The 17,702-nt window shown below is 38.4% G+C and overlaps 1 protein-coding gene across 3 annotated transcripts in view; it reads right to left on the reverse strand.

The window, feature by feature from the left end:
- Positions 1 to 17,702, reverse strand: part of LOC123517320 (protein disulfide-isomerase TMX3-like) — a 48,245-nt gene that overhangs the window by 7,035 nt on the left and 23,508 nt on the right. For 2 of the 3 annotated variants that reach the window (XM_045277295.1, XM_045277298.1), the window contains exons 8-9: positions 16,763 to 16,833; positions 16,265 to 16,288 (exon numbers count right to left, since the gene is read on the reverse strand). In XM_045277295.1, the coding sequence (XP_045133230.1) occupies positions 16,265 to 16,288; positions 16,763 to 16,833 (95 nt within the window). The remainder of the gene's footprint in view (positions 1 to 16,264; positions 16,289 to 16,762; positions 16,834 to 17,702) is intronic. The other variant, XM_045277297.1, reaches the window with a different exon arrangement.

Below are 17,702 nucleotides of genomic sequence, written 5' to 3' on the forward strand. Positions count from 1 at the left end.
AACATCTACAGATTCTGTCCTTCCTGCAGTTAAAATTAGGAGGTCATATAAGTCTGTGCCATACAGAGACGAAGAATGTATAGTCATTGATAAAATAACCTTACTGAAATCATAAGAGCCATTTCAAATCAACAAATGCAACAATTAAAAAAAAATTTTGAGTATGGTATCTCTTATCTATGATCTATGAATCAAGGGACTGAATTACAATATGACACACCACATACCCTTTGTGACATTTCACAACAAGATTTGCTGCCTAAATAAAAAATAACCTCATCATTAAAAATTTTGTGCAATATAGTGTTTACAAGCATAAGAATACCTTTTGGCATGGCTGTATCTAATAACATGATGCCAAATCAATAAAGATTTAAATAAAAAACAATAAACAAGTCACAACTCTTGTGAAGCAGTTATTATACTGATATGCATTAAGAATTACTGTTTTATGGTATCACGGTGGCATAGTGGATAAGGTGGTGAGCATGAGATCAGGCAGACATCCATGCGTAGGTTCAAATCCCACCACATACCACTTTGAAGCTATGCCATTTGTCGAGTGGTTTAAAGTTACCTACATGTCACTGTGATACCCAGGTTCTAGGTGGTTACACCAAAGATGCACTTGGGTGGTGATATGGGCCCTACCTAATATGGGTACCACTATAAATAAAATTGCCTGCGCCACTAATGGGCGGAAGCTTAACAGCGCTTCCCACATATATTCCTCAAGTATGCCTACAGGTGCTATAGGCCATATTGTTAAAAAAAAAAAATAATAATAAATAATAATAATAAATATATAAAAAAAATAAAAATAATAAATAAATAACAGCATTCAAGCATACATACATACAGAAAGGCTCTCTCCTAAGACAAGAGATAACCAAAATATGGCACACAACTTTAATATTCACCCTTATCTACACCTTCTCTTCGCCCTTTGGCTCATAACCGAGATGAGAAAGTATGTACTCTCATCACTTTTGCAGTTTCCTTCCGACTATATTTCAATACAATTTGTTTGGGGACTGGAACTTCAGTGGACTTTTTTTTTTTTTTTTTTTTATCAAAATTTTTTTGCCCTTGGCTGGTTTTTCCTCTTGTACACACACACAACACACACACACACACACACACACACACACACACACACACACACACACACCGCGTAGTGTAGTGGTTAGCACGCTCGACTCACAATCAAGAGGGCCGGGTTCGAGTTCCGGGGCGACGAGGCAAATGGGCAAGCCTCTTAATGTGTAGCCCCTGTTCACCTAGCAGTAAACAGGTATGGCATGTAACTCTAGGGGTTGTGGCCTCGCTTTGCCGGTGTGTGGAGTGTATTGTGGTCTAAGTCCTACCCGAAGATCAGTCTATGAGCTCTGAGCTCACTCCGTAATGGAGACGACTGGCTGGGTGACCAGCAGACGACCGAGGTGAATCACACACACACACACACACACACACACACACACACACACACACAAAAAAAAAAAAAAAAAAAACTCAGCTTGGGACAGGTCAGAACAAGATTCCTTCATAGCAAGCAGTCTCCTGTAGCACAACTAACTGATACACTTGTGGTACACATAATCATTCTACTATGCTGCAATGTCAGGCCTCTTTCCTATATTGGTTTCTTTACACTATCTATCCATCCCTCATATGACCTAGCATATTCACACCTCTCATGTTTTAATACGAATTGTAAAAATTAAATGTAAATGACTGTGTAGCAGACACAGGGTAGTAATGAAAAAATATCATGAAAGTGAAAAATCATGTAACAGTAGATAACATGAAATACCTGTAATACAATAAACAACAAGTTTATCATGGGTTTATGTTCCAAAGACACCCTCATACTAAAATCTGTGAAATACTGATGCAAATTTATCATCTCTATTAACCTGGAAACTGAGTAATAGGATTCCAGTGGTCATACCCATGGTGTGCAATTATCAACAATAATCTTCACGCAGCATAACTTATAGTAAAAGTTTCTTCTACTCTAATGGTATAACATGAGCTCTTATTCTTAATAAGGTATGAAGTGTAAACTCACTCACCCCTAATCGCCAAACATTATTTCAATGAATATAGAAGCAAAATATGGATCACCAAGTCTGAAAATAGCCTTGTCATATGATGTAAGTCACAGTTACATGCTGTTCTTCACATGATACATATCTCAGTTAATGGGTTATTAACAACAGATACATACTCACTGATGAAGGATGAAATGAATGAGGATAATGAAGTAGCTGCACAGTGAAGCAGAGCATTTATGGTTCTTCAGAAGGTGCAAATAAGCAGAAATAAGTGGTGAATAGCTGAAAAAGGCATATCAACATAGCTAAAGCAGAGGCACACGGTGAACTGAGAAGTGCGAACCTGTATTGAGGTAGAGTGGTCCCACTTCTTTCTTTGAGGAAGGCACATCTTCATCAGCCAATCAGAGGCAGGTAAAAATATGAAGAGTACTTGGATTGTTTACTGGTAAGGCACCAGCTAATTTTTTGTTACCTACCAATATGTCTGGATATTTCCTCACCTGATGTCATGATTTAGCCAATGATACATATCTTATTAAAATATAATAGCCAATTTTCCCTACAATAAAGTGAGATTCTCCACATTATAAAAATAGTAAGGTTCCAAATATAAAAAAACATGTAAAAGTCAACATCAGATAAGTGAACAGCAAAACCTGGAAGGATTACAGAGTTTATGTATATACTACAAATGTACTTATCTAGTTGTATTTGCCTAGTTGTATATTACAGAGTTTGAGCAGGGCTCATAGTGACCTGTCTCTATATCTACATTTATCCAACTTTTCCTTAAATTTGTGCACACTTTCTGCACCTACAAGACTGAAAACTGAACTTCTTAATGTTCCTCAGACACATACTTTTCATGATCTTGGAATGTCCTCTTGTTCATCTATCTCCATCCTCTATAAGTGATACCAGGTCTTGTCTTTCTATCTTTTCCATATGGTTTTCTAATTTATATGCCATTATCAAGTCTCATATTTCCCATCTATCCTCCAAAGTTGGTAGTTCCATTTCTGTCAGTCTTTCTTCATAGGAAAGATCCTTTATTTCTGGAACCATCTTTGTAGTGGTTCTTTGGATTCTTTCTAGTTTATTGATGTCTTTCTGCCTATATAATGACCATACCACTGCTGCATATTCTAGTCTAGGTTTTATCATAGTGGCTATGATATTTTCATCATGCTCTTATTCAAGTAGTAATTAAATGCCACCCTGATGTTAGTTAGTGTCTTGTATGTTGAAGGAAATAGTCCATTTAAGTGTCTTTCTAAAGTCAGGGTGTCTTGTATAATCACTCCCAAGTCTTTCACTCCTTCTCATTATAATCTCCTCTCCCATTTTATATTCCCACATAGATCTTCTATTACTTTTACCCATTTCCATTACGTGGTATTTCCTGTTTTCAAATTCTAATTTTCACTTTTGGCTCCATTCCCAGATCTTGTCAATATCTTTCTGCAATTCCATACAGTCCTCAATGTTCCTTATTACTCTTAAAAGTCTTGCAATATCTGCAAACAAATTCATGTAGCTACTCGAACTCTCTCGTAATATCATTAACACATACAGTAAGTCCTCATTTATCCGGTAAATTCACAGTCATGGTATTTGGAAATTACTACCCTCGATTCGATATACGGCAAGAAAAATTCACAGACACGGTATCTGCTCATGTCATCCGAGAGGGCCCAGCGCGGGGGAGCATGGGTGATGACGTCATCCACGCCACACCTCCTCGCCACTCACAGTACTGTCTTTAACTTGATCACCCTTGGAGCCTGTTATCTCTTCCCCTAACCCCCTTTTTTTTTAACTGCATTACATATTACTTACATGCATTACTAATTAGATGAATAAATGGAATATTAAAGGGTCTATTGTAAGCACAAATATATTCATAATAATTATGGCAAACATTTAAAGCCTACTACCAGCGGCAAACCATGCAGCAACTGATAAAGGGCACAGATGGGCCTGGCAAGCCCACTATCAGTGAATGGTGGAAGTCGTATAACATCAAGCACACCTTAGATAACATCAAGTCATCTTGGGACGAAATGAAGACATCTACCATGAACTTGGCGTGGAATAAAGAATGGCCAGAATACGAGCATGACTTCCCAGGCTTTGCTGAAGATGACATTGGTGCGCTCAGAAATGACATACTAAATCTGTGCCATAGGGCTGGCTTCAATGAAGTTGATGATGATGATGATGTTCAAGATCTTTTGGAGAGCCATGCTGAACCTCTCTCAAATGATGAACTTACAGAGCTAGACAAGGCATCACAGGAGGCAGAAAAAGAGGGAGACGAGGAAGAAGAACCTGTGCGTGGCCTGGACATCAAAACTCTTAGAGAATGTCTCAGTGGTATCGAAAAAGCTCTGGAAACCCTGAAGGAATGTGACCCAAATCTTGCCAGGAGTAGCAAAGTGGCTCATGACGTAGATAAAAGTGTCAAAATTTATCAAGAAATCTATGATGAAAAAAACAAGAAAAAACAGTCCTCCATCTACTCGTTCTTTAAGCCAATCAGATATGCCATCCCTGTCACACCTGCTGACCCTGCTACAGCTGGCCCTTCCACATCCGCTGCCAACGGTTCTACAGCTGGCCTTTCCTCCATATCCTCTTTCTTCAAACTAGTGAAATGTGCCGACCCTACTACAGCTGGCCCTTCCACATCTGCTTCCGGCAGTGCAGACGACTACGTCTTATCCTCGTCTGTCCACTCAGCGGAAGATGAGTAAGGGCTGAAATCTCTACTGTCCCTTAGCCTCGGGAAGGACATCATCTGATACAATACATGGTGAGTGAAAGGTAAATAAAAACATTTTGTTTATTTCTTTTGTGCAGTACTCTACATTTTTTTTAATGATTATTTTCATGTATTTTCATTTCTGTAGGGCTGACTTTTGATGTGCTGGAATGCATTGCCTATTATTACATTTTATAATGGGTTCGGTATACGGTAATTTCAATTTACGGTAAGGTTTTCAGGAACGCATATGTACCGTATAACAAGGACTTACTGTGCTTGGAGCATAATTGGTGTCAGCACCAAACCCTATGGCATACCATTAGTAACTGTGCTCCAGCATGATGGGTGTCTTTTATCATTGTCCTCATTTCTCTATCTGTTAAGATATTTCCCTCTATTCCTCCAATGTGTTCTATTTTTCAAAGGAGTTTTCTATGTGGTAATCTGTCAAAAAGCTTCTTGATATCTAAATACACAGTGTCAACCCATCCATCTCTCCTTTGTACTTCATCTATTACTCCTGTATAAAAGCTTCATAAATTTATTATGCATGATCTTCCTTTTGTGAAACCAAATTGGGAATTATTTTCATTTCATTTCCCTCCAGATATTCTAAACATTTTTCTTTAATAACAATTTCACAGATCTTTCCCACAACACTAGTTAGTGACACTGGTCTATAATTTAGGGGCTTGCTCAGTCTTTTTTCCTCCTTTGTATATCGGGACTATATTTGCTCTTTTCCACTCCTTTGGTACTTTCCTTTCCATTAGAGAGCTGTTGATTATATACCATATTGGTTCCACAGTTGTCCTCTACATTCTCTCGGTGTCCATCCTGACAATCCATCAAGCCTCGTTACCTTTCTTACATCCACCTTTTCTAGCAATGCTCTAATTTTCTGTCTTTGTGCCACAATGTTTCTTAATCCTTCCTGTGTCTCTTGGTTGCTTGGCTCTATGAACTCTCCCTCTTCATTAGATATTGATTTAAATCTCTCATTCATAAATTTACTAATTTCTTCTGTTGTTTCATACATCCTATTCCCCTTAATTAACTTAGTAATGATCTCTTTGTCTGTTGTTTTTCCATTCATATACTTATAAAAAAGCTTAGGTTCCTCCTCACATCTCTTTACTATATCATTCTCAAAATTTCTCTCTTCCTCTCTTCTTATTCTAATATGTTCATTACGTGCCTCTTTATACTTTTTCCTGTTTACTTTCACTAATATCCTCTGCTGTTTGGTATGTCTTCCCTCCTTTAACTAATTTTTCTATTGTTTCCTTATTCTTCATCTTACCATTAATATACTTTTAGAAAAGCTTGAGTTCATCTTCCCTTTCTCTCACCACATCTTTTTCAAAGTTTCTTTCTTCCTCTCTTCTTACTCTAACATATTTATTTCTAATATCCTTATATTGCTGTTGCTTTTATTTCTCTGCTTTCTGAGTGTCTTACAAGCTTTATCTTTCTTCCTCTTAGCTTCTATACATCTGCCCCAGGTTTGTATACTCTTCTTTACTCTATAGATAAGTATGTATTTCTTCACTCCCTTGTTATACTTCTGTAGGAATAATTCACATTTCCTCTGTACTGTCTTGCCGTTCATAATGTTCCTCCATTCTATGCCACCAAAAAAATTTCCTAACTTTTCAAAATTTGCTCTTGCCTAATTTAATCTCTTTTTTTTGTAGTCTTCTCTGTATCATCACATCCTCTTCCTGCATTTCTAATACTAATGCTACATGGTCACTTCTTCCTATTGGACTAAGGTATTGTATGCCTGGGGGAGGGGGCTCTGACTTCTTTGTGAATACCAGGTCAAGCAATGATGGTTCTTCTCTGTACCATGTTGATTCCTCCACCCACTGATCCAGTGTATTCACCATAGTTAAATGTAACATTTCATCACTCCACAATCCAGCATTACCCATTGTTTCCATCTCTCTCCAGTTTACTCTTTTACAGTTAGTTAAAGTCTCTTACTAATATTTTTCCATATCTTCTCATATTATCCAAGTACTTACTCACCTCTCCTTGCATTTCCTTATGTTCTTCTGTTCTCCATGTATTGGTCTTAGGTGGCACATATGTGACTATGATCTTCCTTTCTTTCATTCCTTTGGTATTGATTGTTACACCCAATACTTCCACCATGCCATCTCCATAGTGCACTTTCTCCACACATATATCATCATGAATCATTATTAGGACTCTCCTCCCCCTTTTCCCTTTCTGTCTCTTCCTTGAAGCTAACATGGACCTCCTCCTTTAGCTTTGTTTCTACTATCCACATTACATCTGGTCGTTTCTCCCTCAAATAGCCTCTAACCTCCAACACACTGGACAACAAGCCATTTCTTGCCTCATCCTCCATTTGTATTTCTTCCATTACCTACTCTTTTTCCTGAAGATAACACTTCCTCAATCTCATATCTAGTACCCTCAAGTAAAATTTCTACTTCTCAATCTCCGTCCTTTTCTAATTTTTTTCTTTAACTTCATTTCTTAGCATTCTCTCCTTTCTCTCTCTTCCAAGTTCATTTATCTTTTTATCCATATATCTTTAAATTCAGTATCTTCAGCCAATTTCCCTTTCTTGCCATTATCTCCTCCAACACCATTTGATATCTCATTCTCACTCTCAATGGTATTTTTCCTTCTTTACTATACTTTCCTAATCTAAGCACTTCCTCCACTTCTTGCTCCAACCCTTGTGTGCTGTCCTGAACCAACTAAATAACACCTTTTGCCAACTCTCTTCTCTCTCTCTTGCAAACTTATTAGTTTTTTTTCATTTTCCTTCAGCCCCAAAATTGAGATACATTTCCTCTTGTCCAGTGTCCCTCACCAAATCTTCCTTCTCCTTAATTAACTTGAATTACTAAGTCCTTTGTCTTTTCTTGTATCTGCTTTTTTACTACCTCAGAGAATTTAACCTTTTCCTCTTCCTGTTCCTTTCTCCAGGCATTTCTTAATTCCTCCAATTTGATTTCATCCATTCCATTTTCCATTTTGTCCTCCCCATCCTGTATTTTCTTCTGTAGGCTCTTTAAAGACTCTTCATAATTACAACACGTAGCCATTAGTATACCATTTTGTTTCTTTATCTCCTCCATCTCCTTCATCCCCTGATTTATTTCTCTAACTTTCTCACATTCTTTTAATCTCATTTTTAGTTGATTGAATTCTTTTATTGACTTATCTTGTTTTTCCATGATAAATGATATCACTTCCTTCATATATCTCATCTCTCTTTCCACATTTATTAGCCTTCTCATATTATCTCTTTCCTCCCTAAATCCTGAAAATTTCTTGTCAGTGTTATTTTCACTCAATCTCTTCAGGCCATTTGGTGTTTAAATAAATCTTGGGTTTTCTATACATGGCGAATGTTTTAAAAACATACATCTAGCAGCGCCACCCACTTCCGCCTCTCCCTTGATTTTTCACTCCAAGCGGCACCCAAATCTTGCTTATTTTGGAGACAGGACAACCTTATGGCCCCTTTCCTCCTGTACATATGGTCTAGGTCTGCTTCTAATGCCTATTGGAGTGTGTTCCTCAGGAAGCTCCTTATAACATGTCCTCTCAGCACAGCATTCTTGGTGTGTGTGTGTGTGTGTGTGTGTGTGTGTGTGTGTGTGTGTGTGTGTGTGTGTGTGTGTGTATTTATCTAGTTGTTTTACAGGGCCTGGGCTTTTACGCTCGTGTGGCCCCGTCTCCATATTTACACTTATCCAATTTTTCTTTAAAACTATGCACACTAGTTGCTGTCACAACTTCTTCACTCAGACTGTTCCACGTCTCAACACATCTTTGCAGGAAACTATATTTTTTGATATCTCTTAGACATCTTCCCTTCCTCAGCTTTTTACTATGCAATCTTGTGCTTCGACTATCATATTCTTCTCTCAGGAGCAGTTTCTCATTATCCACTTGGTCCATTCCGTTGATCAATTTATAAACTTGTATCAGATTCCCTCTCTCCCTTCTCTGTTCCAGAGTTGGTAGATCCATAGCCTTTAGTCTCTCCTCATATGTCATCCCATCAAATTCTGGAACCATTCTTGTAGCCATTTTTTGTAGTCTCTCCAGGTTCTTTGTGTTTCTTTTTATGATTGGTCCACACTACCCCTGCATATTCCAATCTGGCTCTTATTATAGTACTTATTAATTTCTTCATCATTTCTTTGTCCATGTAGTGAAATGCTAATTCAATATTCCTTAGCAAATTATATGTCTCTCTGAAGATTTTATCTATATGGCTTACCGGTTGATTGTTTTCTTCCATCGTCACCCCTAAATCCTTTTCTCCAGTTCTACTCCAACTCCCATCTTGTAGATTCCCACTGGTCGTCTTTCACTCTTTCCCATTTCCATGACATGGCTTTTGTCCACATTGAATTCCATCTCCCACTTTTTACTCCATTCCCAGATTTTATTTAGGTCTTCCTACAGTACGTGTATTTACCTATTTGTATTTACCTATTTGTGATTACAGGGCCCGAGCCGCAGCTCTCTATGTCCTGTCTCTTTGTCCACACTTGTCCAATTTTCCCTTCATTTGACTGACACTGGCCGCACACACCACATCCACGCTCAGTTTGTTCCATGCATCAATGCTCCGATACGGGAAGCTATACTTCTTGATGTCACTTGTGCAGGAATCTTTCAGTATTTTCTTTGGGTGTCCTCTTAGGTAATTACTGGATGCCATCATGATCAGGTTCTCCCTATCCAATATGTCCACTCCATGTACTATTTTGAACATTGTTATCATATCCCCTCTGACTCTTCTTTCTTCCAACATGCTTAATTCCAGCCTATTTAACCTCTCCTCATACGGTACCTCCTTAAAGTCTGGTATCATTCTTGTTGCTAACCTCTCTACTCTTTCCAGTTTCTTGACATGTTTCTTCATGTATGGTGACCAAATTACTGTTGCATATTCCAACTGTGGCCTAATCAGGGTGGTCAATATTTTCTTTATCATGTTCCCGTCCAGGTAATTAAATGCCCATCCTATACTTTGGAGCATGCTGTATGTTTTTCCAAATATTCTATTAATGTGCTTTTCTGGAGACAGATTACTCTGTACAGTCACTCCCAAGTCTTTTTCTTCACTGACTTCAATTACAGTTTCCCCCCCCAGCTGGTAGTCCTTATGTGGTCTATATTTACTTCTATCCATTCTCATTACACAGCTTTTGCTGGTATTGAATTCCATTTGCCACGTCATGCTCCATTCATATATTTTGTCCAAGTCTTTCTACAGTATATTACAGTCATGCATATTCCTCACTCTCCTCATAATCTTTGCATCATCTGCAAACATATTCATATAACTTCTCACTCCCTCTGGCATGTCATTTATATAGATCAGGAACATGATGGGACCAAGCACCGAACCTTGGGAACTCCACTGGTTACCTTCCTCCACTCTGACTTCACTCCCTTCACTACCATCTTCATTTCTCTACCTGTCAAATAATTTCTCATCCACTCCTTCAGATTTCCCCTTATTCCTCCGATACTACTTAACTTCCACATCAGTCTGTTATGTGGTACTTTATCAAATGCTTTTTTCAGATCTAGGTATACACAATCAACCCATCCATCCCTCTCTTGTAAAATATCGACCACTCTTTAGTAGAAACATAGCAAATTTGATACACACGATTTCCCTTTTCTAAAGTGTGTGTGTGTGTGTGTGTGTATTTACCTAGTTGTAGTTTTACAGGGCCTAGGCTTTATGCTCGTGTGGCCCTGTCTCCATATCTACACTTATCCAATCTTACTTTAAAATTATGTACACTCGTTGCAGACACTACTTCTTCATTTAAACTGTTCCACGTCTCAATACATCTTTGCGGGAAACTATATTTTTTAATATCTCTCAGACATCTTCCCTTTCTCATCTTTTTACTATGCGATCTTGTGCTTCGAATGTCATATTCTTCTCTCAGGATCAGTTTCTCATTATCCATTTGGTCCATTCCGTTGATCAATTTATAAACTTGTACCAGATCCCCTCTCTCCTTTCTCTGTTCCAGGGTTGGCAGATCCATAGCCTTTAGTCTATCCTCATATGTCATCCCTTCCAATTCTGGAACCATTCTTGTAGCCATTTTTTGTAGTCTCTCCAGCTTCTTTATGTGTTTCTTTTTATGGGGAGTCCACACAAATCCTGCATATTCCAACCTGGGTCTTATTATAGTACTTATCAATTTCTTCATCATTTTTTTTTACGGGATGTAAATCGAGGAGTTGTGACCTTGTTGTCCCGGTGTGTGGTGTGTGCCTGGTCTCAGGCCTATCCGAAGATCGGAAATAATGAGCTCTGAGCTCGTTCCATGGCTTGTGAAGCCAGCGCTCTAACCACTGAGCTACCGGGTGTGTGTGTGTGTGTGTGTGTGTGTGTGTGTGTGTGTGTGTGTGTGTGTGTGTGTGTGTGTGTGTGTGTGTAATTCACTGTTTGATCTGCTGCAGTCTCTGACGAGACAGCCAGACGTTACCCTACGGAGCGAGCTCAAAGCTCATTATTTCCGATCTTGGGATAGGTCTGAGACCAGGCACACACCACACACCGGGACAACAAGGTCACAACTCCTCGATTTACATCCCGTACCTACTCACTGCTAGGTGAACAGGGGCTACACGTGAAAGGAGACACACCCAAATATCTCCACCTGGCCCGGTGTGTGTGTGTGTGTGTGTGTGTGTGTGTGTGTGTGTGTGTGTGTGTGTGTGTGTGTGTGTGTGTGTGTGTGTGTGTGTGTGTGTGTGTGTGTGTGTGTGTGTAATTCACCTAAGTCGCCTGCTGGTCACCCAGCCAGTCTTCCCATTATGGAGCAAGCTCAGAGCTCATAGACCGATCTTCGGGTAGGACTGAGACCACATCACACACAACACACACTGGGAAACTGAGGCCACAACCCCTCGAGTTACATCCTGTACCTATTTACTGCTAGGTGAACAGGGGCAACACATTAAGAGGCTTGCCCATTTGCCTTGCCGCTTCCCGGGTCGAGTGCGCTAACCACTACACTAAACAGTGTGTATTTTACCTAGTTGTAGTTTTACAGGGCCTGTGTGTGTGTGTATTTACCTAGTTGTATTTACCTAGTTGTAGTTTTACAGGGCCTGGGCTTTATGCTCGTGTGGCCCCGTCTCCATATCTACACTTATCCAATCTTACTTTAAAAGTGTGCACACTCATTGCAGACACTACTTCTTCATCTAAACTGTTCCACGTCTCAATACACCTCTGCGGGAAACTATATTTTTTAATATCTCTCAGACATCTTCCCTTTCTCAGCTTTTTACTATGCGATCTTGTGCTTCGGATGTCATATTCTTCTCTCAAGATCAGTTTCTCATTATCCACTTGGTCCATTCCGTTGATCAATTTATAGACTTGTATCAGGTCTCCTCTCTCCTTCTTTGTTCCAAGGTTGGTAGATCCATAGCCTTTAGTCTCTCCTCATATGTCATCCCTTCAAGTTCTGGGACCATTCTTGTAGCCATTTTTTGTAGCCTCTCCAATTTTCTTATGTGTTTCTTTTTATGAGGGGTCCACACTACTCCTGCATATTCCAATCTAGGTCTTATTATAGTATTTATCAATTTCTTCATCATTTCTTTGTCCATGTAGTGAAATGCTACTCCAATATTCCTCAGCAAATTATATGTTTCTCTAAAAATTCTATCAATATGGCTTACTGGTTGATTGTTTTCTTCCATCGACACTCCTAAGTCCTTTGTGTGTGTGTGTATTTACCTAATTGTATTTACCTAATTGTAACATACGGGAAAAGAGCTATGCTCGTGTTGTCCCGTCTCCATATCTATTAATGTCCAGCTTTTTCTTAAAATCATGAATATTCCTTGCGTTGACCACTTCCACGTCTAAACTATTCCATGCTTCCACCCTTCTATGAGGGAAGCTATATTTTTTCACATCTCTCCTATAAGTGGCCATTTTAGTTTTTCCCATGCCCTCTCGACATTCTTCCATTCCACATACACAGATCTTCCCTATCCATTTTTTCCATGCCAATCATCACTCTGTATATTGCTATCAGGTCTCCCCTTTCTCTTCTGTTTTCCAGGGTTGGAAGTTGCATTCTTTTCAGTCTGTCTTCATAAGTCAAATCTCTTAAGTCAGGCACCATTTTCGTTGCAGCCCTCTGTACTTTCTCTAGTTTCCTTATGTGTTTCTTTAAGTTCGAGCCCACTGTATTGTTGCATATTCAAGCCTCGGTCTTATCATTGCAGTAATTATTTTCTTCATCATTTCTTCATCTAGATATCGAACGCCACTCTTATGTTCCTCAATAAGTTCAATACTTCTCCAATTATTTTGTTTATATGTCTCTCTGGCGATAGGTCATTGGTAATTGTCACCCCAAGGTCTTTTTCTTCATGACTGGTTTTATGTCTTCATTTCCTATCTTGTACATACTCCTGATTCTTCTTTCACTCTTGCCAAACTCTATTTTCTTGCATTTTGTCGTGTTGAACTCCATTTGCCATGTACAGCTCCATTTCCATATTCTGTCCAAGTCTTCCTGGAGTAGTTCGCAATCTTTGTCACATCTCACTTTTCGTAACAATTTTGCATCGTCTGCAAATAGGCTCACATAACTGGACACCCCATCCACCATGTCATTTATGTAGACTGCGAACATTACTGGTGCCAACACTGATCCCTGTGGAACTCCACTCTCCACCAATCCCCATTCTGATGGTCTGTCCTTAATTGTGTGTGTGTGTGTGTGTGTGTGTGTGTGTGTGTGTGAACATTTTTTTCTTATTCTCTCTCTCTCTCTCTCAATATCTGGGTTCTTGTCCCTCAAAAAAAAAAAAAAAAAAAAAAAAAAAAAAACCTATTGCTGAGAAAACGCAACACTAGGGGTTAAGCAAGCTATATGACAGATCACTACACAACTGGATTTTCAGGACCATAACCCCATCATTAAATTAGTGTAAGGTGTATTGTATAACCGTCATGAACCCTTTCAATGCAGAAAACTGAACTTGTAAATCTATAACCTACTGTAAATTGTATAAACTACCTTTAATCTGTAATACCAAGTAATCAATTACTTTATTATCAGTCCATGAAACATTAAGGAAAATACAATACTATAGGAAGTGTTAAGATTATTAGTGATTCTTTACCATATTATTATGTAAGATGAAGCTTTAGCTATAAGGTCTATCTCTATTATGCCAACTCATTTTTATAAAAGCTTTACAATAACAAAGGCAAATGCTACAGAGCGTATCTACACTACAAAAAGAAATACAGAACAGGAGTCATAGTCATACATTAGAATCTTTAAAAAATTTTGACTACTTAAATCTGTCTCCATCTATTTGGCTTAAGTCCTTGGGGCTCTTCTTTCAGCCAAACACAATAGTAAAAATGCATAAATAAACAGGTATAACAAAATAAATGAACAAGAAGTTCAATGTAATATATATATATATATATATATATATATATATATATATATATATATATATATATATATATATATATATATATATGATAGAGGCCTTGGATGATATAGGTAAATATCTCACCTGGAAAATAAGGTTGCTTGCTATCAGAGTACTGTCTGGACAGCTACTTGAGTCTGGAAAATTTTGCCATCAAGCTCCAGCAATCCTATCTAAATTCTGAGCCTATATATGATTTTTTTTTTTTAATATTTTGGGGTAAAAATTTAATTGAATTACATCAATATGGTGACATATCACATCTTTCCACAATTCCCAATCATATCTACAAACTTTTTAAGCAATTTACAGTGAATAGATTGGCATGATCAAAGTGCTTCTATAGCATTGCAAAACTAAGGGAAGGAAGAACTAAAATACAACACAACATTTACAAACTGAAGCCATTCACCCCATCATCCAACAACAGTCTCACCATAATACCACTTGTCACATGAGACTATTGGGGCATTCGATAAGGTCTGAAAAAGCTACCACATTCACTAGCCAACTGAATTGTACATATAAAATATAATCAGGTGTAAAGTATAGTATATACTACCACAACATGTAGTTGTGTCATGAGTTACTGACAAGAACTTACAGCAAACAATAACCACTTCCTGCCTTCCAATGTCTTCTGTGAGTTGCCACTTTCTACTTTGGAAATACAACCCATCCTTTCACATTGTTTTTTTCTTTCCTGTTATGTTCATCAATCAACCACACATGAACAGACTGGGATTTTACAACATTACTACAAACTCATATCACCCACCTTGGGTTTATGGGGTGTTTTGGAGACATTGGTGTCTGATATTGGCCAGTCCTTTCATATTTGTATAGTTTTGGCCGTCACATCACAATGTCCTATCAGTACAGAATTAATAATACTTCCCCAACTCTTTGGGGATTCGTCAAATAGAACATTAGTCATTGCAGAAACCAGGGAAAAACATCTGTAACTAAATATGTGGCAAAAGATTAAGAAAAATGTGAAAACACTGAGCCTACATGTATTTACAAATTATTTAATTTATAACAACTGTTTGGTAGAAAGTGCGTCACTGGATACCATGAATAACGTTAGCATAGATATCAATGTTTTATGGCATTAACTACAGTGTATCAAGATGAGGTGGTTTTAGAAAGACATTCCAGAGAACTATGATACTCTATATCAAAACAGTTGGCTATCACTGGCAACTCATCCCATAGCGAATGCCCCTATCTGCACTACAAAATTGAAGAAAAATGGTATTCTGTTAACTACACACAGGATTCTATTGCCCTTAATCTCAACAATCAGATTCCAGTCTCAGTCTTTGAATCTGATGTTATGTACAGGTGCAGAAAACCTTTTTGCAAAGCATAATTAAAACTGATAGACATGCAAATCAAAACATCACAGCATTTTTTTTTTTTTAAGAAGTCAACATTAGTTCTCTAAATGCAAGACGGTACTACAATGACTGGGAGGAAATAGAGAATTCTATGAGAAGTGAAGCTGTGTGGTGTGTGTGTAATTACCTAGTTGTAGTTTTACAGGGCCTGGGTTTTACACTCGTGTGGCCCCATCTCCGTGTGTAATTCACCTCAGTGGCCTGCTGGTCACCCAGCCAGTCTTCCCCATTACGGAGCGAGGTCAGAGCTCATAGATCGATCTTCGGGTAGGACTGAGACCACATCACACACAACACACACTGGGAAAGTGAGGCCACAACCCCTCGAGTTAAATCCCGTACCTATTTACTGCTAGGTGAACAGGGGCCACACATTAAGAGGCTTGCCTATTTGCCTCGCCGCTTCCCAGGACTCAAACTCGGCCCTCTCGATTGTGAGTCGAGCGTGCTAACCACTACACTACGGTGTGTGTGTGTGTGTGTGTGTGTGTAACAGGTATCGGAAGGGAAACAACACTTACTTGTAACCATCAACATAGTCCTGGCTGGCATGGGAGGGGGACACCACAATTAACAGCCGTTCTCACACAAATTCAAATCCATATCCAACTAGTTTTTATGTCTGCCCTTTTCATCTTGCCTTCATCCACAAAGAAAGAAAAGCAACATGATGAAAGCTCTGAATCCTCCCATGAATTCTACTATTAATCTGAAAGAATTCAAGCCCCTTTGTAATTGCAAGGAATGTTAGTAAAATACCAGCATCCAAAGAAAATAGACATCCTCAATTAAGTGCATTACATAAACAAACTCCCCAGACAAAATAACATTCATTTGCAAAGCTGGGAGCAAATAAAAGGAAAATAAGCAAACTTTCAACTGATGCTTGTTTAAACAATTTAGTAGTTTTGATTTACCAAGGAGTAAGTGAAGTTATACTTAGTGAGTAAAGATAAAGATGTAGTGAAGTGAAAGAGGAAAAGTAAAGCTAAAGAAAGATGATGACAAAATATACTCACGTATTTTCATCTGTGGTGATGCTGCCAATCTTGTTTTCCTTGACAACTGTGATTGCTAAGAACTTCTTAATCTAGGAGAAAATATATAAAAAAGGTTGAATGTTTAATGGTACAAAATAACACACACACACACACACACACACACACACACACACACACACACACACACACACACACACACACACACACACACACACACACACACACACACACACACACACACACACACACACACGATACAAATCTGTGCAGAGTTATAAAGCAAAAAGAGGATTGTGAAATACTGCAAGAAGACCTAAATAAAATCTAGGAATGGAGTAAAAAGTGGGAAATGGAATTCAATGTGGACAAAAGCCATGTCATGGAAATGGGAGAGTGAAAGACAACCTGTGGGAATCTATAAGATGGGAGATGGAGTAGAACTGGAGAAAGTAAAAAAGGAAAAGGACTTAGGAGTGACGATGGAAGAAAACAATCAACCGGTAAGCCATATTGATAGAATTTTTTGGGAAACATATAATTTGCTAAGGAATATTGGAGTAGCATTTCACTACATGGACAAAGAAATTATGAAGAAATTGATAAGTACTATAATAAGACCCAGATTGGAATATGCCGGAGTAGTGTGGACCCCTCATAAAAAGAAACACATAAGGAAGTTGGAGAGACTACAAAAAATGGCTACAAGAATGGTTCCAGAATTTGAAGGGATGACATATGAGGAGAGACTAAAGGCTATGGATCTACCAACCCTGGAACAAAGAAGGGAGAGAGGAGATCTGATACAAGTTTATAAATTGATCAACGGAATGGACCAAGTGGATAATGAAAAACTGATCCTGAGAGAAGAATATGACATTCAAAGCACAAGATCGCATAGTAAAAAAGCTAAGAAAAGGAAGATGTCTGAGAGATGTTAAAAAATATAGTATCCCATAAA

Source organism: Portunus trituberculatus, chromosome 42 (genome assembly GCF_017591435.1).
Source record: "Portunus trituberculatus isolate SZX2019 chromosome 42, ASM1759143v1, whole genome shotgun sequence".
Lineage (NCBI taxonomy): Eukaryota > Metazoa > Arthropoda > Malacostraca > Decapoda > Portunidae > Portunus > Portunus trituberculatus.